At 43.1% G+C, this 27,073-nt stretch overlaps 1 protein-coding gene across 5 annotated transcripts in view; it reads right to left on the reverse strand.

Moving 5' to 3' along the window:
* Nucleotides 1-22,419, reverse strand: part of SPIRE1 (spire type actin nucleation factor 1) — a 197,140-nt gene extending 174,721 nt beyond the window's left edge. For 2 of the 5 annotated variants that reach the window (XM_023228439.2, XM_023228438.2), the window contains exons 1-2: nucleotides 21,831-22,208; nucleotides 1,177-1,211 (exon numbers count right to left, since the gene is read on the reverse strand). In XM_023228439.2, coding sequence (XP_023084207.1) covers nucleotides 1,177-1,211; nucleotides 21,831-22,167 — 372 coding nt within the window. In that variant the 5' untranslated portion in view covers nucleotides 22,168-22,208. Of the gene's footprint in view, nucleotides 1-1,176; nucleotides 1,212-21,155; nucleotides 21,387-21,830 lie in introns of those variants that run through there. The other 3 variants (XM_023228440.3, XM_023228441.3, XM_023228442.2) reach the window with 3 other exon arrangements.
* Between the last annotated feature and the right edge of the window lie 4,654 nt (nucleotides 22,420-27,073).

Below are 27,073 nucleotides of genomic sequence, written 5' to 3' on the forward strand. Positions count from 1 at the left end.
AAAAAAAAAAAAAAAAAAAAAAAAAAGAAAAAAAGAAAATACAAAAATTAATGCAAAAAGAAGGGATATATTACTTTTGTTTCTCTGTTATACCATATAATCCCTTGGGAAGCCTACATTTCATTTAAAACAACAGTTAAAACTTACTAAAACCTACATCAATATGTAGATGCATTATAAAATTTGAAATACAACTTCTTAAATCCTTTATTTGGGCACTGCCACTAACAAAACATTCATCTAAGGATGATGAAACTGCGACTGAAAAGAACACCACACATATATGCTGACCTGGTATTTCAGTATTATGCTTGAAATCCCTACAACAAACACACAGAAACCCCTTAAATTTCACAATCAGAAATTTGAATGAAATTAAATTATTAAAAAATAATAAACCTACTTGTATAAATAACAAAGCACCAAATTTATTATTAATCATACTAGAACACTGTTTCCAAGTCCCTATTTTTTCTTAAATTAAAGCAGCTCCAATGGAGTCTAACACATTTAAATGTTGTATTTATTATATGACACACTGCACTGAATTATGAAAAAAAAAAAAACTGAAATTACTAAGAGCTCTAGATCTTAGCTAACTCAATTCTGCAAATAATAACACGGTTAAATTTTTAAATGGTAACTAAGCTATTCTTTATAACACAACCTGACGTTATAAAAATATGGACAAGGCAACTAATTTTTCTTCACATTTTACTCTTCCTAAACGCAGAAAATACACACCTGCTCTCAAAACATCTTATCAGGGCCAGGTGCGGTGACTCACACGCCTGTAATCCCACCACTTTAGGAGGCTGAGGCGGGTGGATCACCGGAAGTCAGGAGTTCGAGACCAGCCTGGCCAACATGGTAAAACCCCATCTCTACTATAAATACAGAAATTAGCTGGGCGTGGTGGTGGGCACCTATAATCCCAGCTACTCAGAAGGTTGAGGTGGGAGAATCGCTTGAACCCAGGAGGTGAAGGTTACAGTGAGCCACGGTCGCACCATTGCACGATCTTGGGCGACAAGAGCAAAACTCCATCTCAAAAAAAAAAAAAAAAAGAAATTTGATTGGAAGACCAAGAACCTATTGAGATAGTTCAGTACTCAAGTTAGTCTAAACAGGATTGCAAAGTTGCTTTACTAAGAAATATTTGAGTATTTCACTTACCTCTGTTTCCATACATTGTGAATATCCCAATTTACCTGTAATAAAAATGAAAAGGATTACTTTCAAAGGATTTCAGCTTTTTTCAAATCATTGATAAAAATATTTGAGCTTCTCTGGCTATGGTTTTATTATGTCTATGAGAATATGCAAATGAAAGATGCTAGAATGACCAAATATCCCTAGTTAGAGATTTAAGTTTAAATAGGCCCATTAAAAAATAACAAAGAAAACAGTGAGAAAAAAATGGTTAATTGTAATAAAATCTAAGACATATATACGTATTTCATACAGATATACAGATATATAAATCAATCAAATAAAAACATTTGAAAGTCTTGCTTTCTTTTAAGAAACACCTTAAAACACTTTAAAGGTATTTTAAGTATGCCTTGCGAAATCTTACAAGACTCCTAGGCTTTTCTCCAAATACATTTCCAGCTTAAAGATATTGTGATCATTTCCATCAAAGGAATAACGTTTAAACTCATATTTTCTTTAATATATGACTGCTTTTTTTTAATACACGATTAGGCAAAACCATACAATTAATTTAGTAATTTTTCCAACAGAGGTTCACCTAAAGAATAATGAGAACTGAACAATATTTGGCTGCACCAACATTAGTATTTTTCTCCATCACTGACACATAATACCAGAGAACATGAACAAATAATATATTGCTGTCAATGTCGCTGACTAAAACATACTTTTTAAACAAAAACAGCTATTTTAAAGAATCACTTATTAAATAGTTTTAACAAAAAGAACAAATAACACAATTATACTGGGTACTAGAAAACTGCTTTTTTTTTTTTTGAGATGGAGTCTCACTCTTGTCACCCAGGCTGGAGTGTAGTGGCGTGATTTTGACTCACTGCAACCTCCCACTCCCGAGTTCAAGCAATTCTCCCACCTCGGCCTCCTGAGTACTGGGACTACAGGCAACCACCACTATGCCCCGCTAATTTTTGTATTTTTAGTAGAGATGGGGTTTCGCCATGTTGGCCAGGCTGGTCTTGAACTCCTGACCTCAAGTGATCTGCTTGCCTTGGTCTCCCAAAGTGCTGGGATTACAGGTGTGAGTCACCATGCCCGGTCAATACTAGACAATTTAATTTCCTCAGAATACACTTAGATTTCACTGACCTAAATTCAAATATGCATTTAGCTCTATACCTTTCCCTCCACCGAATACTATCCTCCCACTTCTTCCTCTCCCCAGTGTTTACCCTCACACCTAGCCCACAGTGGTTATTCTATCAGCCTTGTTATTTTTTTAGTGCTTAACTAGAATTTGAACACCTTAGAATCTATTATGACATCACAAAAGAAAAATCACAAACAACAGCTTTTGTATGCCTCCCAATTCTTAAAATAAAAAATAAAATTGAAACTACAATTTATTTGAAATGAGTTGGTTGAAAAAACCAAAAATGAAAAAATAAAAGAAGACAAACCACAACTCCTTATCTCTTAATGATCCTAATGAGAAACCCTGGCTGAAATGGAGACCAGAAAATAAGGGGCCTAAGGTTCTATGAATTAAATTAAAAATTATATATAAGCAATAAAGACTACATGAACTTATATATAAAATGAGCTTACTATCTAAGGGTTTATATAATAGGGTTTGATAAGTGTAAGACTGTTATTGTACTTATATATTTATTTATTGCCATGTAAAACTCTATATTCAATAGTGATTTATAACATATATTTTATTTATTTATACATATGATTGTTTGTTCAGACCATTAATGCTTTTGGTAGTTAAGTAGACTTAACTCCCATAAAATTGGTAATTAACTTTACTCAACAAAGTACTACAGGACAGAAACAGCTCAAGGAAGGGTAACGACTGTCTTTCAGTAAACATTTTCTGAGAGCCTACCCTGCATAGCGGGGAAGAGAGGAGCACTCAGGCAAACGGGAACAGAGACTGGCCTCTTCAAGAGTACACGAGTTGGCCGAGTGTGGTGGCTCCTGCCTGCAATCCCAGCACTTCGGGAGGCCGAGGCAGGCGGATCATGAGGTCAGGAGATCAAGACCATCCTGGCTAACACAGTGAAATCCCATCTCTATTAAAAATACAAAAAATTAGCTGGGCGTGGTGGCGGGTGCCTATAGTCCCAGCTACTTGGGAGGCTGAGGCAGGAGAATGGCGTGAACCCGGGAGGCAGAGCTTGCCGTGAGCCGAGATCGCGCCACTGCACTCCAGCCTGGGCGACAGAGTGAGACTCCGTCTCAAAAAAAAAAAAAAGAGGAGAAGATGAGTTTACATCTTCAGTAGGATATATTCTGAAGATAAAGAGAATTATAAAGAAATCTAAAATTTTTCATAGTTCGTTTCTTGTTGGTAGTATAAAATTCTGAAACTATTTTAATGTATTGCAGCAATGAGCACATGAGTAAATACACTGATATTGCTGGGAGTCATGACTTACACTATGGGAGAAGGAACATACAAACCTAACATGAGGAGAAGAAGAAAGGAGCTCTGTGGTGGCAAACTGTAACTAGATATATTGCACAACTTCAAAACATTTCCTAGCTCTGCCCACCAAAAGTGGAAGAAGCCCATGGGGCACGCCAAGCCCATTCCCCCTCAACAGAATCAGGATTCCTTGGGAAACTGGCTGACTTCAGGGCTGGGACAGGGAAATTACAAGACAAGCCTGGAACATCTTTTTGTACCAGAAAACAATAAAGTGCTTAAAAAGAATGATAGAGGGGTGTCAAAGGGGCACAAGAGTCTATAAAATAAGATTGTTTTCAATGACCTGCATTATAAAACTGAAAATGCTGTAAAAGTGCTAAAACTTTTTGTGAGAATACAACAGCTCCTGGTCATTCAATTTGAACTGGTGAGTAACTCACGGTAATATGAAAAGGCTGTAAGGACAAAGTATTTGACCACCTACACAGCTATGCCATCCAAATTCCTGCTCAAAAGCTAACCTAGGAATCCAAAACTCCCAATCACATGACATCGGAGCTTAAAGGAATCTTGGAAATGATTTTGCACAATCCATTCATTTTATAGGTGAGTCATCTGGCTGGGTGTGGTGTCTTGTGCCTGTAATCCCAGCACTTTGGGAGGCTGAGGTGGGAGGACTATTTGAGCTCAGGAGTTTGAGACCAGCCTGGGTAACACACTGAGACCCAGTTTCTATCAAAAATAAAAAATTAGCCAGGCATGTTGGCACAAGCCTGTAGTCACAGCTACTCAGGAAGCTGAGGAAGAAGGATCACTTGAGCCCAGGAGGTCCAGGCTGCAGTGAGCTGTGATAGTGCCACGGCACTCCAGAATGGGTGACAGAACAAGGCCTTGCCTCAGAAACCATTAATTAATTAATTAAAAACAGATGAGTAATCTGAGAGCTCAAGGAGTCAAATGACTTGCACATAATGACACGGAGTTGGTGACAGAGTGAAGAGCACAATCTAAGGCTCCTGATTCCTCCTCATGTACGTTGGTGTGGTTTTCTTACTCTAATCCTCTTGATATGGTTTGGTTCTATGTCCCCACCCAAATCTCATGTTCAATTGTAATTCTCAATGTTGGAGATGGGGCCTGGTGGGAAGTGATTAGATCATGAGGATGGTTTCTAATGATGTAGCACCATCCCCCTAGTGCTGTCCTGTGATAGTGAGTTATCATGAGATCTGGTTGTTTCAAAGTCTGTAGCATCCCCTCTTTCCCTCTCTCTTCCTCCTGCTCCAGCCATCCAGGACGTGCTGGCTTCCCCTTCGCCTTTTGCCATGATTTTAAGTTTTCTGAGGCCTCCTCAGCCATGCTTCCTGTACAGCCTGCAGAACAGTGAGCCAATTAAACCTCTTTTCTTTATAAATCACCCAGTCACAGGTAGTTCTTTATAGCAATGCAAGAATGGACTAATACATCTCCATTCCCACTTCCAGTGGCTGTTGGGATTGACAGGGACTGCAGGGTACTGTCCAGGCTAACTACTGTTTCTACTGTTTCTGAGGAATGGGGAAAAGCATTCCTCCTTTTTTTTTTTTTTTTTTGAGACAGAGTCTCGCTCTGGAGTGCAGTGGCATGATCTCGGCTCACTGCAAGTTCTACCTCCTGGCGGAGGCTTAGCCTCCCAAGTAGCTGGGACTACAGGTGCCCGCCACCACACCCGGCTAATTTTTTTGTATTTTTAGTAGAGACGGGGTTTCACTGTGTTAACCAGAATGGTCTTGATCTCCTGACCTCCTGATTCACCCACCTCGGCCTTCCAAAGTGCTGGGATAACAGGCTTGAGCCACAGCGCCTGGCCGCATTCCTCAATTTAACAACACCTTCTTCAATTAGAAACTACCAGTATAGCTTCAAGGTATTTACACTTGACAAGTTTTGAGTCTTTCTTCAAAGGCTTCTGTTTTACTGCACCAGACCTGAGGAATGAATCCCTCTAAAACTTACAAATCCTATGACTTCACCCAGAATTTCTCTCTTTTTTTTTTTTTTTTTTTTTTGAGATGGAGCAGAATCATTTCTCTTCCTCTAAGTACTTTTTTGATAATGTTGAAGTATTTTCAAAACTTAATGTTTAAATACTACTTCCAATATTTTCTTTTACATCATCACAGTTACTCTATCCTTCTAATTAAACACATCCTAATAAATTGTTATTTGAAGGAACTAATTTACCATATTTAATCATCTGAAGCCTTTTTAAGGCTACCATTATCTTAGGTTACTGAAATTCGGCCGGGCGTGGTGACTCATGCCTGTAATCCCAGCACTTTGGGAGGATGAGGGAGGCGGACTACAGAGGTCAGGACTTCAAGACCAGCCTGGCCAACATGGTGAAACCCTGTCTCTGCTAAAACTACAAAAATTAGCCATGCATGGCGGCGGGCACCTATAATCCCAGCTACTCAGGAGACTGAGGCAGAGAATTGCTTGAACCCAGGAAGCGGAGGTTGCAATGAGCAGAGATCGCACCACTGCACTTCCAGCCTGGGCGACAGAACAAGATTCCGTCTCAAAAAAAAAAAAGAAAAAGAAAGGAAAAAGTAAGAAGGGCTGAGGTGGGAGAATGGCTTAAGCCCAAGAGGTGGGCAATGAGCCGAGATGGCACCACTGTCCTCTAGCCTGGGCAACAGAGCCAGACACTGTCTTTAAAAAAAAAAAAAAAAAAATTATTAGACGAGTCCCCTTATGTCCCAGGAAACAGAAAAGCCTATGCCTTCCTATAAACTGATACAGAATGGCTTTAAGAAACAAACTAGCCCTGATATAAAATGTCTGTTATAAAGAATTCATAACTAAGACAACACTGTCATCTTCAGCAGACATTATACATCTTAAATATTGATAATCAGATCATTTCACCACGGGTCTGCTCAGTGAGAATGAAAATAATACTTTCAAATTAAGGTAGCTACTTATCTTTAAAGTAGAAACCTCAGCATATGGCTGAATTATCATGCAGTCATATTATCAACATGATTCAAATTAGCTGAATAAGCAAAAGGCAAACTACCTACCAAAAAAACAGAATCTCTGGAACTTTTAAGATAAATGGTTCTCAGAATTATTCTCCAGCTTTTTACTATGTGACCAAATTCTAGACAATGTTTCAGTCCCTCTAACCACATGAAATTATGTTCCTTTTCATGCTAAAACTGAGAGAGACCAATGAACACACCTTGCCCTCCTGCCAGCATACCTCGCCCACCTTCGATTGTTCAGTAAATATTTATTCAGCACCTACTAAGTACTACTCATAAGCACTGATGACATACTGTCATAGTAAACAAGCTAGACACAGTTCTTGCCTCATAGGTTTACATTTTATTGAACACAGCCCAAAAAAAGCAACCAAACAAAATACAACTAGTGATAAATGGATCTAAAAGGGGGAGAAAGTAACAGAAATGACCCCATTTGGAGTGGCCAGGTAAGATTCCTCCAAAAAATGATATTAACACGGAGAACTTGAAGCTGGGTAGAACCAACTGCAGGGTGGAAGGGAGAACCTGTTCCGGAAGCAGGAGGTGGCGTGTGACAGGCCCTGGAAGTGTTTGGTGGATGACTAACATAAACTGTGTTTAGACAGGCAGGGCGCAGATCACACAGGCTTGTAAGGATAGTATGAGGAGTTCAGATTTGATTTTAAAGAAAATGGGAAGCTACTGAAGGATACTAGGCAAGAGGGTCAGCTGAGTCCAGGTAGTTCCAGGTCAGTCTTGCTATAACGTGAAGAATGTAGTGGAGAGAACCAGATGGAAAGCTCAAGGCCAGCAAGGAGGCTACTATCACTGTCCTGCAGCACTCCACGGGGGCAGCCAGGCAGGGTGACGGCAGTAAGGAGGGTGAAACGGAGCGGGTTCCTGAAACAATTTGGAAGTGGAACAGGATCTGCTCATGGATTGACAAACAACATCCTGAACATGCTGTATGTTTTCAAAACTAATATTCTCAAACATTGGACCAAAACTGATCAACAACAACCGTTAAAGAACTGTAATACTTTTATAAGAAACGAGTATATTAAATAAGCTTCTGGGACAATTTTTGTGTTATTACTAGGAAAAAAAACCTCATAGTTTTGAAGTTAACAGGCTGAAATTTAGCAATAAAAAAATTTCTACAGCCTAACCATACCTGAATTTCTTTTTTTTTTTTGAGATAGAGTCTCGCTCTGTCGCCAGGCTCGAGTGCAGTGGCGCCATCTTGACTCACTGCAACCTCCGCCTCCAGGGTTCAAGAGATTCTCCTGCCTCAGCCCCGCAAGCAGCTGGGACTACAGGCACCCGCCACCACACCCAGCTAAGTTTTGTATTTTTAGTAGAGACGGGGTTTCACCGTGTTAGCCAAGATGGTCTTGATCTCTTGACCTCGTGACCCGCCCACCTCGGCCTCCCAAAGTGCTGGGATCACAGGCGTCATCATAAACAGAGTTGCAGCAGGTGACAATCCCAAATGTTCTAGTATTCTCTATCAATCGAACAGTTCTGGTTTTCACGCATTCCATACACACACCTGTATCCATTCTCTTTAGAATCTCCTGTCCTTCTGTGGCATCTGATCGAGTACAAGACAACCTAGCCAACAAGAGCCCTGCAGAGAGGCATCCCAAGAACTTCTACCTTCCAAGCCCTAACTGCCTTTAGATATATCACAGCTCTACCATCCATATCCATTTACCCAAATGTGTTACCTTCCCGCTGCCAAGATTTGGGAGATCTGATTTAAAAACTATAAAAACAACGTAGCCTTGACATAGACTGCACTTTGCCATTTTTAGCTATTTAACCTTCACTATAAACATTTTCAGCTATTTAACCTTTACTACATATACTATGTATATATAGTCAAGAAATATCTTTTTGTAATGAGTTTTGTAAGTTACACATTTTTATTATACTTATGAATAAAGTACTATTCTTTAAATAAAAATATAATGAAAAGATCATTAATTAAAGAAGGTCAAGCTGAGCACTGTAACTCAGGCCTGTAATCCCAGCACTTTGGAAGGCTGAGTGGGGGCGAATCATTTGAGGTCAGGAGTTCGAGACCAGCCTGGTCAACATGTAGAAACCCTGTCTCTACCAAAAAAAAAAACCAATAATTAGCTGGGCATGATGGCACATGCCTGTAGTCTCAGCTACTTGGGAGGCTGAGGAGGGAGTATCGCTTGAACACAGGAGGCGGAGGTTGCAGTGAGCTGAGATTGAGCCACTGCACTCCAGCCTAGGTGACAGAGGGAAACTCCATCTCAAAAAAAAAAAAAGGTCAGGGTTAGGGGGCAACTATCACGAATTTAAAGAACTTAACAATTTCCCATCAAAAACATTTAAGTTTATACACGTCAGGCAATGGAACAGTTCAAAAATTTCATCTAAACTATGGCTTATCTTACAGGTCTCAGATGAAATTTGTTCCAAGAGTTTATAGGGAAAGTTATAGTTACATTGTTTTATTATTTACATAAATAAGCCCTTCTACACTCCCCAAAGGATTGAAAGGAGCTAAATTAAATGATCAATAAATGAGTATCAAACAAGTCAGAAAGCGGTAAAAGGAGGAAAAAAACAAATTTAAGATAATATAAAATATATGGAAATCATTAAAAAATATAAACTGTGGTCAAGCACTAATTACCTTTCCCTGATATTCTGCAAGTAACCCTCCATAGTCCATTCTAAAAACCTGGTGGAGCACCTGAGACAACAAAGGTCTAATCACATTATGGACACCCACATTTCAAATTTTTTCAACCTCAAGAATCATTTCATAGACTTCCAAACATATATTTAATATTGCTTTAGAACTTCTTTATCAATCTTGACTCAAATAATTTGGAAGTATTCATCTTTTTACAAAGGATAGCAATGGCTCAGTAAAAATGTATTTGTGCAGCACATACAAGATAACAAAATGCCTCCACATATATTTCCTCATTTGAGTCTCATAACAATTTCATGAGAAGGACTGGACAAATATTACTTCCATTTTACAAATAAAGAAAGAGAGCGGCCAGGCACCATGGCTCATGCCTGTAATCCCAGTACTTTGGGAGGCCAAGGCAGGTAGATGGCTTGAGCCCAGGAGTTCAAGACCAGCCTGGGGAACATGACAAAACCTGGTCTCCACAAACACAAAAAAAAGAATACAAGAAAAAAAAAAATGAGAGTATCAGCATCAGAAACAGTTAAATGGCTTCCCTGAGGTTATAACTATTCAATAGGAAGCATCAGGGCCAAAAGAATCAAAACCGCATCTTCTGTAGCCAGCTCTTAGATCTCTCCATGTTATGGTGTGACATTCAATTAGCTGATATGCAATTATCTGCAAGGCAGCAAAGGAACGTGGTGGGAATCAACATGACTCCACAGGAAAAAATATTTTCCAGGCCAATTTAATTTCCAACAAGTATAAATCATCATCTATCTTCCCATCCTAACTTGCCCCTCCTGCCTACCCTGTCACCCAAGCACCCAGGCAAGAAGTCAGAGCCTTTGAACAATCCTTCCTCTTTCTCACCCACACATAAAAAGTGGAAGAGCTATATCCTGTCCTATTTCCTAAATCACTCTCAATCTGATTCTTTCTCTCCATTTCTACTGCTCTAATTCAGACCTCCATCATCTCCTGTTTGAACAGCCACAACACTCCTAACTGGTTTAGCAACTTAAAGGCTACAAAGATACAAAGATAGTATAAAATGCCTACTGGTGTCTTTGCCCTCCGTTTTACCCAATTCAATACATCTACAAAGCCCCTACATTTATCTTTCTAAAAAGAGTAATCTGCTTACATCATTTTCCTGCTTAAAACCCTTCCATGGCTCTACACTGCCTGTACAGACTATAAATACACACTCGACCGTGTGGCTGGTAAAAAGTCCTTCATCATCTGATCCCAGCCAACGTGCCTTTCCAGCCCTTCTCACTCCCCCACTCCCACACACATCCTCTGCTCCAGGCACAGTGAACACCCACTACAAAGAAGACAAACAGGTTCAACCTCACGTGCCAACTCCAAGTAACTGGTAGTGGCCACCTGAAGCATCCTGTTGAGAACTCTTGAGGCTGCTTATAAATTCGGCAGCAAAAAATGCGGTAACTGATTAGTAGTTATCTGCTTTTGGCATGTGAAAGTGGGTGGCAGCACAAATGTCGCACTTGCCATCCATGTACTGCTGCTCTCTGAGCACCATATAACGTCCTCTGCATATCCAAGCCTTTCCAGTTGCTGCTGCTTCTGCCTCACATAGCCTTCCTTTTATGCTACAGCCCCATCCTGGAGACCTCCAGAAACCAGATCTCCTCTGTAACACTCGCCTACTGTCACCAGGCAGGGTCAGCCACTCTGTGCTCTGGGCTCTCATGGTTTTTCTGCACATCTTCACTATTTTAGAATTACTGCACGGTACTGTGTTAGTTTCTGCATCACTGTACTGTGTTAGTTTCTGCATCTACGAGCTTCTTGAAGGTATGAGTGCACTTTTTTTTTTTTTTTTGAGACGGAGTCTTGCTCTGTCGCCCAGGCTGGAGTGCAGTGGCTGGATCTCAGCTCACTGCAACCTCCGCCTCCCGGGTTCACGCCATTCTCCTGCCTCAGCCTCCCGAGTAGCTGGGACCACAGGCGCCGGCCACCTCGCCCGGCTAATTTTTTGTATTTTTTTTAGTAGAGACGGGGTTTCACCGTGTTAGCCAGGATGGTCTCGAGCTCCTGACCTCGTGATCCGCCCGTCTCGGCCTCCCAAAGTGCTGGGATTACAGGCTTGAGCCACCACGCCTGGCCACGTATGAGTGCACTTTATGCCTCTCGGTATCATCAACATCTGGCCCAGTGCACTCGGAAGGCGCTCAAATATTGGTGAAATGAATACATGAAATCATGTAATGGAAATATCTCTAATATGGTATTTTCACTAAAAATCCAGGAAGACATGAACAAACCCTGGGACCAGGCAACCTATGGGGATTGTTAGTGACATTCTAGCACTACCCATCAATTATCTCTATTTAAATTTTTCTCTCTCCAAAATAGAAGATATTAAAGGAGTATATTAGATAGGAACTTAACTTCTAATTAAACTAAGGGATGGGAGAGAAAATGGGAAATATGACAGAAAAAGACCATAGACTCAGTTTTTAAAAATGCATTAGGCCCGGCACAGTGGTTCACGCCTGTAATCCCAGCACTCTGGGAGGCAGAGGAGGGTGTATCACTTGAAGTCTGGAGTTTGAGACCAGCCTGATCAACATGGTGAAACTCCGTCTCTACTAAAAATACAAAATCAGCCAGGCGTGGTAGTGCATGCCTGTAATCTCAGCTACCACGCAGGCTGAGGCAGGAGAATCACTTGAACCCAGCAGGTGGAGGCTGCAGTGAGCCAAGATCGCAGGATTGCCCTCCAGCCTGGGCAACAAGAGCAAAACTCTGACTCATTAAAAAAAAAAAAAAAAAAAAAAGTATTTGCACAATTAGTATAAAAACACCTAAGAGTCACGGTTTTCAGAAGCCAGCAGTTTGGTATTATTAGGAATATAACTCCTCCATATACCTAACCCTAATCAAATCCTCTTTAAATTTATACTAATGTCTCATATTGGTTTTAATTTTAAAAGTCTGTGAGATACAATCACTTTGGAAAATTTCTGGCAATTCTACTTCTGTTGACCATGTGTCACGAATTAGCAATTGCACTTTTAGGCACATACTCAACAAAAACGCTACGTTTTCACCAAAAGACACAAGCAGCAATGTTCATAGTGTTATTATTCCTACTATCCAGTAAGTCGATATCTGGAACCCAAACATCCATCTGGAGTTTGAAAATCAAAAATAAACTCTTTAACATTTCTTCTTCTATATTACAAACAGGGCAGGCGCCGTGGATCACACCTGTAATCCCAGCACTTCGGGAAGCTGAGGCAGGAGGATCACTTGAACGGGGTTCAAGACCAGCCTGGGCAAGATAGTGAGAGACCCTGTCTCTAGAAAAAACAAACAAAACAATTAGCCAGGAGTGGTGCTGTGCATTTATAGTCCCGGCTACTCAGGAGGCTGAGGTGGAAGGATCACCTGTACCCAGAAGTTCAAAGTTACAGAGAGCTGTGATCACATCACTGCACTCCCGCCTGGGCAAGAGAGCAAGACTACAACTTTAAAAAATAAATAAAAACAAAACAGTAAGCAATAAGCATACCCAGTGCTAAGATCATGGTTTCTAAACACCATTCGCCAATAAAAGAAACAAGAGCTCCCTGGAAATATGGATGACTCTAGGGATGGGGCAGGAAATATAAAGACGAGCCTTGAAACATCTTGTAGTGCCAGAAAGCAAGGATGTGCTCCACCAGACAGAGGGAGGGCTGCATATCAAAGGAACACGGGAGCCAAGCCTAAGGAGCACCCAATGGCGGCCATGGCGGGAACAATCTGAGTAACAAAACAACCAAAGTACAAAATGTATATCAATCCGGACTGATATAAACAAATGACTGAATACCTAAGTAAATCGAGAAGGCACAAATCTTCTTCACAGAATTCAAAATAACTTTAAGAAGATATGCATGTCTCCAGGAAGTGGTTTAATTACCTGGCCCCATCCTTGAATGCAGGCTGGAATTAATGACTCCTTTCTAAAAAACAACATATCAAAAAAAAGTAAAAATAGTAACTTTTTAGTGGAGAAACCTGACAAACACTGTCTTAATCAAGTGTCCAGGTTATCGTAACCACTGATGTCACAGGTTACCATGTGCCCCAACATGATGTGATCAGGGTAGCCCTTCACCTCGCTGGTATTCTTCCCCCGAAACTACAACCCAGTCTAGCCATAAAAGTATCAGGCAAGTCCAAATGGAGGGACATTTGACAAAACAGCTGACCAGTACTCGCCAAGACTGGCAAGGTCATGACAAACTGTCACAAACCAGAAGAAACTAAGGAGACATGATGACTAAATGCAATACAGTATCTCGGATGGGATTTCTGCAATAGAAAAAGGACACTAAGGCCCGGCGCGGTGGCTCACGCCAGCACGTTGGGAGGCCGAGGCGGGCGGATCACCTGAGGTCAGGAGTTTGAGACCAGCCTGATCAACATGGAGAAACTACTAAAAATACAAAATTAGCCAGGCGTGGTGGCTGGCGCCTGTAATCTGAGCTACTCAGGAGGCTGAGGTAGGAGAATCCCTTGAACCCAGGAGGTAGAGGTTGTGGCAACCCAAGATCGCGCCATTGCACTCCAGCCTGAACAAGAGCAAAACTCCGTCTCAAAAAAAAAAAAAAAAGAAAGAAAGAAAGAAAAGAAGAAAAGAAAAAAAGAGAAAGGGCGTTAATAGAAAAACTGGGGAAACCCAAATGAAGTCTGGAGTTTAGTTAATGGCAATGCATCAGTGTTGCTTTTTTAGTTTTGACAAATATAGCACCATATATATAACCATAATATATACCACAAATATACCACCATAATATAAGATGTTAACATCTTATATTAACATTGTGAGGGGCAAATAAGAATTAGCTGCATTATCTTTTCAACTTTTCTGTAAGTCTAAAATTATCCCAAAATAAAAAGTTTGGTCAGGCACAGTGGCTTGCACCTGCAATTTCAGCACTTTGTGAGACTGAAGCAAGTGGATCATTTGAGGTCAGAAGTTCAAGAGCAGTCTGGGCAACAATTTTCTCTACAAAAAAATAAAAATAAAAAATTAGCCAGAAGTGGCAGCATACACCTGTGGTCCCAGCTACTTGGGAGGCTGAGGTAGGAAGGAAGACTGCTTGAACCCAGGAGCTGGGGACTGCAGTGAGCTATGATCATACCACTGCACTCCAGCCTGAGCTCTGACAGAGAAAGACCCTGGCTTTTAAAAAAAAAAAAAACTAACTAAACATTCCCACTACATTTGGTAACACAGTATTTCCTTCATAGTTTTAAACAAATAGCTGAAAGAAGATATTTTCCTTTTTTCTACTTAGCCAACAAGAACTAAAAGGGAAATATATACAGCTCTAATGACACTGTTACCAAAGTAGGATGAGAACTGCTGTTATTTTATAGGACCAATGATGCAGGAGAGTGAATCTGACCTTCCATATATAACAAACAGAATGGAACTCATCATCTCTTATCAACATATAGTCCTTGATAGCTCAATGATTTTTTTCTTCTAAAGTTTGGTCAAAACTCTTAGTGAGGCCAATGGTTTCCTAAGAGTCCTAACTTACTTGAGGACTAATATCTGTAGATGACTAAATTCTTTCTACTGTTTCCCCCTGCAAAAGCAGAAACACAGATACAAAACCACAAATGCATTATTCCAAAATTTCTCTCCAAAACTCCTGTGACCCCTCTCTTACAACCCAAGTGGAAATATATTACATGGTAAATTGGAACCAAAAGTGACAGCAAGCCAGGCTTGGTGGCTCACGCCTATAATCCCAACACTTTGGGAGGTCAAGGCAGGCAGATACTTGAGACCAGGACTTTGAGACCAGCATGGCCAATATGGAAAAACCCCATCTCTACTAAAAATACAAATTAGCCAGGCTCAGTGGCATGTGCATGCAATCCCAGCTATTCGGAAGGCTGAGGTACGAGAATTGCTTGAACCTGGGACGTGAAGGTTGCAGTGACCCGATATCGTGCCACTGCACTCCAGCCTGGGCGACAGAGTGAGACTCTGTCTCAAATAAATAAATAAATAAACAAACAAAGTGACAGCAGGCCAGGCATGGTGGCTCATACCTGCAATTCCAGCACTTCGGTAGCCCAGAAGTTCCAGACAAACCTGCGTAACATGGCAAAATCCCTGTCTCTAGAGAACTATATAAAAATTACCCAGGCATGGGCCAGGTGCGGTGGCTCACACCTGGAATCCCAGCACTTTGGGAGGCTGAAGCGGGCAGATCACAAAGTCAGGAGTTTGAGACCATCCTGGCTAATATGGTGAAACCGCGTCCCTACCAAAAATACAAAAAATTAGCTTGGCGTGTTGGCACGTGCCTGTAGTCCCAGCTACTCGGGAGGCTGAGGCAGGAGAATCGCTTGAACCCGGGAGGCAGAGGTTGCAGTGAGCTGAGATTGTGCCACTGCACTCCAGCCTGGTGACAGAGCGAGCCTCCGTCTCAAAAAAAAAAAAAAATTACCCAGGCATGGTAACACACGCCTGTAGTCCCAGCTACTCGGGAAGGTGAGGTGGGAGGATTGCTTGAATCTGGGAGGTCAAAGTTGCAGTGAGCCGATCAAGCCACTGCCCTCCAGCCTGGGTGACAGAGCCAGACCCTGTCTCAAAAAAAAAAGGGTGGGGGGAAGCAATCTTATCCAATTACAGCTAAAATCTTAATTTTGCAAATGAACATCTAAACATACTGTTAGGGCTCCTCCCACAAACTTACAAGGGGCCTGTGTAAATATACTATTCATGGTATATTTACCACTGTTTCTGTTTTATTTTCTCTTCTATAATGACTAGAACTATTTACCCTCACATCACCCAGGTAAAACTAGAACATTACTTGTGCATAGTAGGAACTCAAAGCATATTTGTTAGATTGAATTAACTTGACATATTTGAATTTATTATTCAAAGAGAGTAATTTTTATCTTACTGTAACTGATAAGGCATTTCATCAATCTCTAATTCTACCATTCACCCCCACTACCTACTCTGGAAACCTACGCATATACTTTATATATTCCTTTCCTTTAATGATCAGGATGGGAACGCAAGAAATACAGAAAGAGCAAAACATTTTTTTGCTGGGTGCTGTGGCTCACGCCTGTAATCCCAGCACTTTGGGAGGCTGAGGTGGGCGGATCACAAGGTCAGGAGATGGAAACCAGTCTGGCCAACGTGGTGAAACCCTGTGTCTACTAAAAATACAAAAATTAGCCAGGTGTGGTGGCACGTGCCTGTAGTCCCAGCTACTCTGGAGGCTGAGGCAGGAGAACTGCTTGAACCCAGGAAGCGGAGGCAGCAGTGAGCCGAGAATGCGCCACTGCACTCCAGCCTGTGCGACAGAATGAGACTGTGTCTCAAAAAAAAAAAAAAGAAAAACATTTTTTCACTATTTCAATCTTTTCCCACAAATATTCTCTCTTTAAAATCAAACAGGATTTTATTCCAAGACCGTCTTCCCCTCCAAATTAGCATGAACCTTGCTGAGAAGCTTGACTGATCATATCCTCTTTTCAAAACCCAAACAAAGCCTGAATGTTCCCTATACCAAGAAACCATTCTCAAGGGATCCCTTTATTAGTATGCACACAAGCATTCACTGTTCCTTTCAGGAAAACCTTCTACCAACCTTAAGATTATTTTAAATCAATATAGGGCCATAATTTTTAAATTATGCTTTATACATCTAAACTAAAGGTACATCAAAAATTTTGAAAGCAAAATTTAAAATAAATGATTGTTGTCAGATGGGTATTTAAGTCCTGAAAGACTATGAGACCACACACGATTCTAATCTCTAATACCACTGCTATTAAATAATTCTTTGTGGCATCCCAGAAAAGCAAATGCTTTTTAACCATGTGAAGATCTAGACTATAACTTAAATTGCATCAGTCACTACTTTCTAAAGACCCTGTATACCAAAATGTACTCTAATTGCCAGTCAGGTATACTTATGAGTACACGAAGAGCCTGTGTGTCTTTACCCCCTTAATTAAGGGTGTGAAAGTTAAAACTTCATCAACTTGTACCTAATAAATATTCCCAAACAACAAAGTCTTATTACGACTACATAAATACTGCAGAAAATAAAAATGGTAAGCCACCTAACAAGAATCATAAACTCTCTTGATTCTAAGCAATCTATCCTCCTGTCATCACAGAAATACATCTTAACCATACTGCTCATTTCAAGACGTTATACATAATTTAATCATTTTTACTTTCACGAGATCTTCTAAAAACCTAGTCTTTCCTTTTTCTTGAATTTATCTCCCTGCGTCCCATATCCCACTGCTTTTATAGCCATGCTAGCAATATGGCTCTAAGTTTTACCTGAATGCTAAATAAACTTACTAATTCTTCATTTTTTTTCCTTCATTGGTTTCATTTCCATGCCTCTGACACCTTTCAACATTTTTCTATTTTTCTTACAGCGTATTTCTATTTATTTCATTCAAACTGAATCTAACCATTATCAGATGTATCAATACTGTTAAAAGTAAAAAAGAATTAAAATCAATTACTACATTCAGTCCCCCAAAAAGTCAGTAAAGTCTATGAAGTACTATTTATTCTAAAAGGACTAAATGGAGTGATACTGCTGGTGCTGGCAAGAACCAGCAGGACTCATTCAGCTCAACAACAGAGTGACAATGGCCTGCAGAAGGATTCACTCACTCGAGGATTACACCAAGAATCCATTTCTCCACCCTGAACACAATACTGGGCGCCATCTGCTAGAGCAGTGGTTCTCAACAGGGACGATTTTGCACCCTACGGAACATTTGGCAATGGAATCCAGAGACTTTTTTAAAGTCACAATTTGCAGGGGAGGGGCTTACTGGCATCCAGTGTTAGAGATCAGATCACGGATGCTGCACAGGACAGCCACCACAACAAAGAATTATTCAGCCAAAAATGCTAACAGTGCCAAAGTTAAGAAACTCTGACCTTGACATTTACCCCAATTCTTGGTAAAAACATAAAACAGATGGACTAGAGACAGTATGGTGGTGAAAAAGGACCACAGGGTTAGGGGAGGACGAAAACTCAAACCTACCGAGTACCTGCTATACAGCAAGTCTTGCCACTTGACATGTATTATCCTCACTTATGCCCCAACCCTGTGAAAACAACAATATATTCTGATTTTACACAGAAGGCCAGACTCACGGGGACTGGGGAACTTACTCACTGTCACTTATCTAAGGGGAAGAATCACAATACAAACTCAAACCAAATACTTCATTCCACAACACTACAAAGCCTAGAGACTAAAAGACGGAGATTTGATTCAAAGAGTTACTAATTACTTAACTTCCCTAAACATCCATTTAGAAAATATATCAGGCTGGGCGCAGGGCCTTGCGCCTGTAATCCCAGAACTTTGGGAGGCCGAGATGGGCGGATCACGAGGTCAGGAGATCGAGATCATCCTGGCTAACACGGTGAAACCCCGTCTCTACTAAAAATACAAAAAAATCAGCCAGGTGTGGTGGCGGGCGTCTTTAGTCCCAGCTACTCTGGAGACTGAGGCAGGAGAATGGCGTGAACCCAGGAGGCAGAGCTTGCAAGCTTGCAGTGAGCCGAGATTGCGCCACTGCACTCCAGCCTGGGCGACAGAGCAAGACTCCATCTCAAAAAAAAAAAAAAAAAAAAAAAAAAATTTTTTTACATATTTTCCCCAACTCGTTCCTACAATGGAAGTCTCATGAATACAAACGTTCCTTAAAAACAGAAAAAAGAAGTCAGGTGCGGTGGTTCACGCCTACAATCCCAGCACTTTGGGAGGCCGAGGCAGGAGGATCATGAGGTCAAGAGATCAAGACCATCCTGGCCAACATGGTGAAACCCCGTCTCTACTAAAAATACAAAAATTAGCTGGGCATGGTGGTGCATGCCTGTAGTCCCAGGTACTTGGGAGGCTGAGGCAGGAGAATCGCTTGAACCTGGGAGGCAGAGATTGCAGTGAGCCGAGATTGCGCCACTGCACTCCAGCCTGGGTGACAGAGGGAGACTCCATCTTAAAAAAAAAAAAGAAAAGAAAAGAAAAAGAGAGACTGGGCAAGGTGGATTACACCTGTAACACCAGCACTTTGGGAGGCCAAGGCAGTTGGATTATGTAAGCCCAGGAGTTCCAGGCTGCAATGAGCTATGACTACACCACCGCACTCCAGCGTTCAGCAGCCTGGGCAATACAGCAAGACCTTGTCAAAAAAAAAAAAAAAGAAAGAGAGAAAAAGAAAAAGAAAGAAAGAAAGGAATTTTTAAGTGTGCACAACACCAAATTATTCATCAAGTTTAAGTATCAAGATAACATCTTCAGAAGACTGTGTATCCTCCTGAGCCATGCAACTATTCTTAAATCCCATGAGGAAATAAACTAATATTTTAGTACGAACTTCTTAAATAATTTTAGTCAACAGAAAATGCTCAAGTCTCTATCAACAACTTTGATTAGGCCTTCTCCATAACTGGTAGCGCAGGTCATGAGCAGACCTGAGAAAGAGAATTATAAACCTATTACGAATTGTGGAGAACAACTCCACTCACTGTTTTCTCCATAAAGGCAGTTTATTACACTGAGATCAACATGTTATAACTCACACTAGTGATGTAAAAAATAATCCTTTTCAACACAAGGTTCAGACCAAAAAACAAAAAAACAAAAAACCCATCCACGAGAATCTATCTATCTTTGACAACAAAACTACACTATTTTGGGATTAAGTTTAAGTGACAAGACAATGTAAACCGGGGGCTTGTTCTCTCTGGAAATCACCACTACCAATGGTGCTTCTAAAAGCAGGCTGCACACAACCATTTTTCCTCTGGAAACAGCTAAATCCCAAGGCACAATATTGCTGTATTTATTTATTTAGCTTTTTGACGGGGTCTCGCTGTCACCCAGGCAGGAGTGCAGTAGTGCAATCTCGGCTCACTGCAGCCTCCACCTCCCAGGTTCAAGCAATTCTCGCGCCTCAGCCTCCCAAGTAGCTGGTATTCTAGGGGCACACTACCACGCCCGGCTAATTTTTGTATTTTTTGTAGAGACATGGTTTCACCATGTTGGCCAGGCTGGTCTCGAACTCCTGACCCTCAGGTGATCCACCTGCCTCGGCGTCCCAAAGTGCTGGGATTACAGGCATGAGCCACTGCACCTGACAGACATTGCTATATTTTATAAATGTATCTTTTTGTACCAATTAATACACCATAAATTATAATTGCAAGTATTTCCCACTAAGTCCAAGTTTAAAAGCAATAAGCCAATCAAATAAACAAAAAACTATTTGAAATAGTTTCAAAAGAATAATTAAAAAGATGGCTTTAAATAAAAACTTGTTTACCTGACGCTAAAAAATAAAAGATAAAAGCACGTAAACAAAAATGTGTTTACCTGACACTAAAAAACAAAAGATTAAAAACATGTTCTGGCGGAACTGAAAGAATAAGTATAACCTGGAATATTGTTTTAATCAAGTTAGACAAGGGTTTTCATTAAATGTCATTTTATTACTTCGAAATTACATCTTTCACCTTAAGCATTTTGACATTTCCATCAACTTTCTAAAAGTGAGGGTAGATTGTTTTTCTGTTTTTAATAGACTTGCCTCTCAAAAGAATGAATTAGATGAAAACTGACGAGAGAAACCTTTCCTCAACCTCCTCCTCCTCTTCAATGAGCATCTGAGTAAACCCTGGCTATAAATTACTGTTTAGGTCATAATCCTGAAAAATTTGCATTAGACAATGACGTAACTAAGGCCCATTTTCTCTTTATATTCGGACATCCTGTCAACTTTTTGCTTTACAAACCTGTTTTTCATCACAACCAATTTTCACATACAGGAACTGTAATCGCATTTTCTAACGTCCAGGAGCCAAAAATCATTATTCAGTCTATTTTTCCATTTCTCCCCAAATAGCAGAATTCTCCTCAGGGTTGAGAATCATGTGTACATTTCTGAACCGAGGAAAGGCTGTCTAACGTGGAATGCTGCCAGCTTCCCGTGCGGACTGCGGTGTTCCCGACAGCGGCATCCGCGCGGAGCCCCCGCGTACAGCCTGCGATGCCCTCCCCACCCCGCGAAGCCGGCGGTGCGTCAGCAAACACGGCGTGAGGCGCACAGGCCGCTGGCCAGGAGCAGGGCCCAGCCCACCGCTCCCAAACGCGCCGCGGGCAGCTGTCGCGCGGGCTGCACAATGACGAGCGCCCCGCGGCCCGCAGGCCCAGGCCCACCCAGGGCCGCCCCAACGCCCTCCGCACAGCGGATCTGCGCCGCCGCCCGCCACGAGGCTCTGACCTCCGAGGGGCCCCGGCCCGCCACGGCCTGACGCGCCCTCCCCTGCGGGTCCCGGCCGGATCCTCCCGGGGGTATCCCGTGGCAAACGGGGGGCGGAGGGGGCGGAAGGGCCGGGGACGCTGAGGGTAAGGCGGGCCAGCTGGGGGCGTTCCCAGGACTACGAGGGAAAGGGGCCCGGCGGCCTCACCCGCAACGGGGGGCGGCTCTCCCGCGTCGTCGGCCGCGGGCGCCAGGGTGACGGCGCCGTCCCTCCAGACGCGGATCTGCGCGGCCGAGCGCACACGGCGGCGGGGCTGGCGGCGGCGGGCGGCGGCGCGCAGGGAGCCGCAGCACTGGTAGCACACGGCCCACGCCTGCTCCTCGTTGATGGGCTGGTTGTAGAGCCGCAGGATCTCCTCCAGGCTCAGCGCGTCCTGCGAGCCCCCGGCCGCGCCGCCGGCTGCCTCGGGCTCCTGCGGCCCCTCGCCGCCCACCGCCTCAGCCCGCGGCTCCCCGCCGCCCGCCGGGCCGGCCGCCTGAGCCATCCCGCGGGTGGGCGCTGCGCTCGGCAGTCGCGCCGTGTGCCGGCGTCTCCTCAGCCCCGGAGCATCGTCTCCGCGCGCCGCCGCCTCACCATCCCCGGAACCGCCACCGCCCAACGCGGCCGCGCGCGCCGCCGCCGGGACCAGGCGAGTGCCCGGGAGGCGTGGGCGAGAGGAGGGCGGCGAGGACACGGCTGCAGTCCGGAGCAGACCGCCGCCGGCCGGTAGCGACGCGATGGCGTCCGGCGCCCCGCCCCGCCTCGCCTCGCGCAGTCCGGCGCCGCCCAGCGCCCGCCCCTCAGGGCCCGCACGGGCCGGGGGATGCACGCTCTGGAGGTGAGGACCAGGCAGGACGGCCTGGCCTCGAGGCGAGATGGCCGCACGGTCTCTCGTGGGCCGCGACCCGCAGGGCTCGTAGAGTCGCAGGTGGTGACGCGCGGTCGGGGGCCCGGTCGCAAGGGACACACAGCTGGGGGCGCGATGGTGAGGGCGGCGACGCACGGTCCGGAGGGGACGCGCGGGCGGGTAGGGCGTGCAGGGTGGTGGGGCGTGGGGGACACGCGGGGCCGGGGTCGGACGCGCGGTCGGGGGGCGCAGGGGCAAGAGGGGGTCGCATTTATCACGGAAGCCCCCAGCCGACTCTGGCAGGGAACTGAGCGCGCCAACGCGGGTCACCGCCCTGCACAGCGGGAGAAGTCACCCGCATTGACGTTCCCTAGGCGCTGGATGGCCGAAGGGCTGGTGGAGAACTCGAACCCGCCTGAAGCAGATGCCTGAGAAAATGCAGGCCCGCCGAAGCCTGCCCGCCGGCCCTGAGCCCCGAAGGCCTCCCGCAGTTTCCCCGACCCCGCGGCCGCTCTGCGCGTTTTCCGATTTCTTGCTGGTTGAATACCTCCCTCTCCACTCCCAACTTCAGGGTAAGCACCATAAAGACGGGGATCTTCACGGGTTTTCCTCACTGACGTCTCCCAAAAGCTAAACCAGGGCCTGGAATATAAACATGTCGTACATAATTTGCAGGTGTTAGTTTCAGCGTCCTTCCGGATTCATTTGTAACATTCGTCCCTTCCCTCACTAAGGTAATGTCGCAAGTACCACACTCATCAGAGCATGTGGAATGAATATCACGGTGGTAAAATTGAACTGAGGGCAATTAGCCATAAAAATAAACATAATTATTAATCACCCGTTGGTAGATGAATTTAATCGATAAAATTCCACTGAGGCTAGTCCTGTGTGAAAGCCCTACAGAGTGCTGAAAGCATCAACCAAATAGGCAATGTGTGTTAAGTTCCTGTCAACCTTTTACGGCAGTTTTATGTAAAATGTTAGAAATCACACTTTCAACAATTGTATCTTGCGGTAGAAACTACAACAGTCTATTTAAATTACAACCGTCTATGAAAATAAGATACCATCTTACATACAGCTGGGATGGGGAGGAGGGAGAAAAGCAACAGGACGAAAAAGAAGATTAAGAAATTGAAAGAGGGCCGTGTGCGGTGGTTTAGGCCTGTAATCCTAGCACTTTGGGAGGCTGAGGCGGGCCGATCACTGAGGTCAGGAGTTCGAGAGTCGAGAGCAGCCTGGACAACATGGTGAAACCCTGTCTCTACTAAAATTACAAAGAAAATTAGCCGGGTGTGGTGACACACGATTGTAATCCCAGCTACCCGGGAGGGTGAGGCAGGAGAATCGCTGGAACCTGGGAGATGGAGGTTACAGTGAGCCGAGATCACACCACTGCACTCCAGCCTAGGGGACAGAGCGAGAGTCAGTCTCAAAAGTAAATAAATAAATAAAAAATAAATTGACAGAGGAGAAGAAAGCTCCCCAGGCAATTTATTATATTTCAGTACGAGAGATACAAAACAACCCCTTAAAGTAGTATCACTTAATTATAGGTTCATAATCTCATTTGTAACAATGCAGTATCTATGCCTGCCAAAGCCTGGAGAGGTAAACATATAATTCCTTATGTGTGACACTATATATATAAATATATCTCTGTCCCCTTGATTAAAAACAGACAAACATTCCCCTATTTTGCTATTTCAAAAGTGTATCCCATGTGAATTTTGAAAATACAGACTGGTTTAAAATATTTTGAACAATCCAGGGAAAAAAATTGTCTACTTTTATGGACAACAGTACCACCTTCTGGCCCTATGGGGTACTGCTGCCCATTGCACTTCGACAACTACAGCCAAAAACATTTTTATCTTTGCCTTTCCCACCAGTAAACAAGATAAATGGGTTAATAAGCTAGGGAATCTTTTAGCCATTAACCTGGTAATCCTGGCATAGGGCAATAAATAAATCTTGAAGACAACAATACAGGGAAGGAGGAAGTGAGTAAAGGAAATCTGAACTTTATCTTTTAAAAGATGCATTCTAATTTTTTTAGTCATCCCTCTAATCAGTGGAAAAAGATGCAGTTTCTCTTTTTTTTGATTGAGACAGAGTCTCACTTGGTCACCCAGGCTAGGGTCTGTGCCGTGATTTCAGCTCACTGCAACCTCCGCCTCTTGGATTGAGACAATTCTCATGCCTCGGCCTCTGGAGTAGCTAGGATTACAGGCACACGCTACCATGCCTGGCTAATTTTTGTGTTTTTAGTAAAGATAGGGTTTCACCATGTTGGCCAGGCTGGTCTCAAACTCCTGACCTCAGTAGTCCACCTGCCTCAGCCTCCAAAAATGCTGGGATTACAGATGTGAGCCACTGTGCCCGGCCAGAAGATGCATTCTTTTTTTTTTTTTTTTTTTTTTTTTTTACTAGAGACAGGGTTTCACCATGTTAGCCAGGATGGTCTCGATCTCCTGACCTCATGATCCGCCCGTCTCGGCCTCCCAAAGTGCTGGAATTACAGGCTTGAGCCACCGCACCCGGCCAAAAGATGCATTCTTAAAAACAAATTTGCAACACTGGAATTTTCCTTGAGTGATGATTTTTTAAATATATACACATTTTGAGAGAGAGACATTACTGCACTGTATCACTGGACGGTTATATTAAACAGAAGGGCTTTTTTTTTTTTTTTGGTCAAGTAACAATTCATGGCTATGATATACTTAAATATTTTGCCTGTGTGAGCATATATATAATTAAGTTGAGGAACGATGACAAGTAGAATATTGTGTGATGTTCCTTCTCTACACAAAATAAAGGAAAATCTTTAAAATCCTGGCAGTCTTCTAAGTTTAGTTACACAACATGAACGCTTGACTCTTTTTTGTATAAAGACCATAACTTACTAACTTCTAAATGATTTTTAGTACTCCTTAAAATTTTGATAAGCTGGCCGGGCGTGGTGGCTCACGCCTATAATCCCAGCACTTTGGGAGGCCGAGGCAGGCAGATCACCTGAGGTCAGGAGTTCGAGACCAGCCTGGCCAACATGGCAAAAACCCATCTCTACAAAAAATACAAAAATTAGCTGGGCATAGTGGGAGGCACCTGTAATCACAGCTACTTGGGAGGCTGAGGCAGGAGAATCACTTGAATTTGGGAGGCAGAGACTGCAGTGAGCCGAGATTGCACCATTGCACCCCCAGCCTGGGCGACAAGAGCGAAACTTCATCTCAAAAAAGGAAAAAAAAATTGATAAGCCTTACTGTTTTCCATCATCACAACACTCTGAAAGTGACTGCTGACCACTCAAAGGCTACCAGCAGTTAATATCTTCTCAGTGGAGTTCAAGCAGCCCTGTGGAATAACAGCACCATCCCATTTTCTCATTTTCAATTCAAATTCAGATTCGGGGCCAGGTGCAGTGGCTCATGCCTGCAATCGCAGCACTTTGGGAAGCCAACGCAGGCAGATCACTTGAGGCCAGGAGTTCGAGACCAGCCTGGCCAACATGGTGAGACCTCATCTCTACTAAAAATGCAAAGAAAATTAGCCAGGCAAGGTGATGCATGCCTGTAATCCCAGCTACTCGGGAGGCTGAGGCAGGTGAATCGCTTGAACCCAGGAAGCAGAGATTGTGGTGAGCCAAGATTGTACCACTGCACTCCAGCCTGGGTGACAGAGTGAGACTCCATCTCAAAGAGAAAAAAAAAAAATCCAAAGATTCAAATTCATTTATTTTCAGGATATTTTGTTCCCAATTTCACTCATTGATTGTATTTTTGCTCTGTGACTTCACATTTAAAATGTCTGAACAAGTCAAATCAACATTTAAATGTCTTTTTCAAAGTGCTGTGAAGTCCCACGTGTTACTCTGAATATGATTTTGTTTTTGTTGATTTTGTTATTTATTAAAAATGGAATCCTTGACTTTTTTTATATTTACTTATGATTCTTATAGAATAAATGTACTTCGTGCTTCATACTCTGGAAGTACTGGCCGCGCTGCTCTGAGTCTTTCAGGGAGCACCATCACTGTGCAGCCCAAGCTTTTCCCAGACACTTCTGGACAGGTGCTCCTAAGGGGCACATTCACCTAGAAAAGTGCACCAGAAAGGGAAAAAAAAAAAAAACATATTTTTCAATGTTGTAACCTATATTTTCATTGCCTACAATTGTAATACCTTATACGTCTATAGTGATATTTCATACTTTCAAAATGTGCTCTTCAGTTATACAACTTGAAGGGTCAGATATTATTTCTGTCTTACAGAGGAGAAAATACAGTCATAGGACAAAATGCAGAAGCAGTAAATGAAACAGGTGGGACTGGAATTCAGGCCTCCTGACCAGCTCAGCTCTTTCTCCTACATTACAATGTCCGTGTACACTCCCACAGCGAGAATAAAGTCCTGAGCCTGGCCGTGGGGACTCACACCTGTAATCCAGCACTGTGGTAGGCTGAGGCGGGAGAATCATTTGAGCTCACAAGTTTGAGACCAGCCTGGGCAATGTGACGAAAATCCATCTCTACAAAAAAATACAAAAAATTAACCAG

The sequence above is a fragment of the Piliocolobus tephrosceles genome, chromosome 18, assembly GCF_002776525.5.
Source record: "Piliocolobus tephrosceles isolate RC106 chromosome 18, ASM277652v3, whole genome shotgun sequence".
Classification (NCBI taxonomy): Eukaryota; Metazoa; Chordata; class Mammalia; order Primates; family Cercopithecidae; genus Piliocolobus; species Piliocolobus tephrosceles.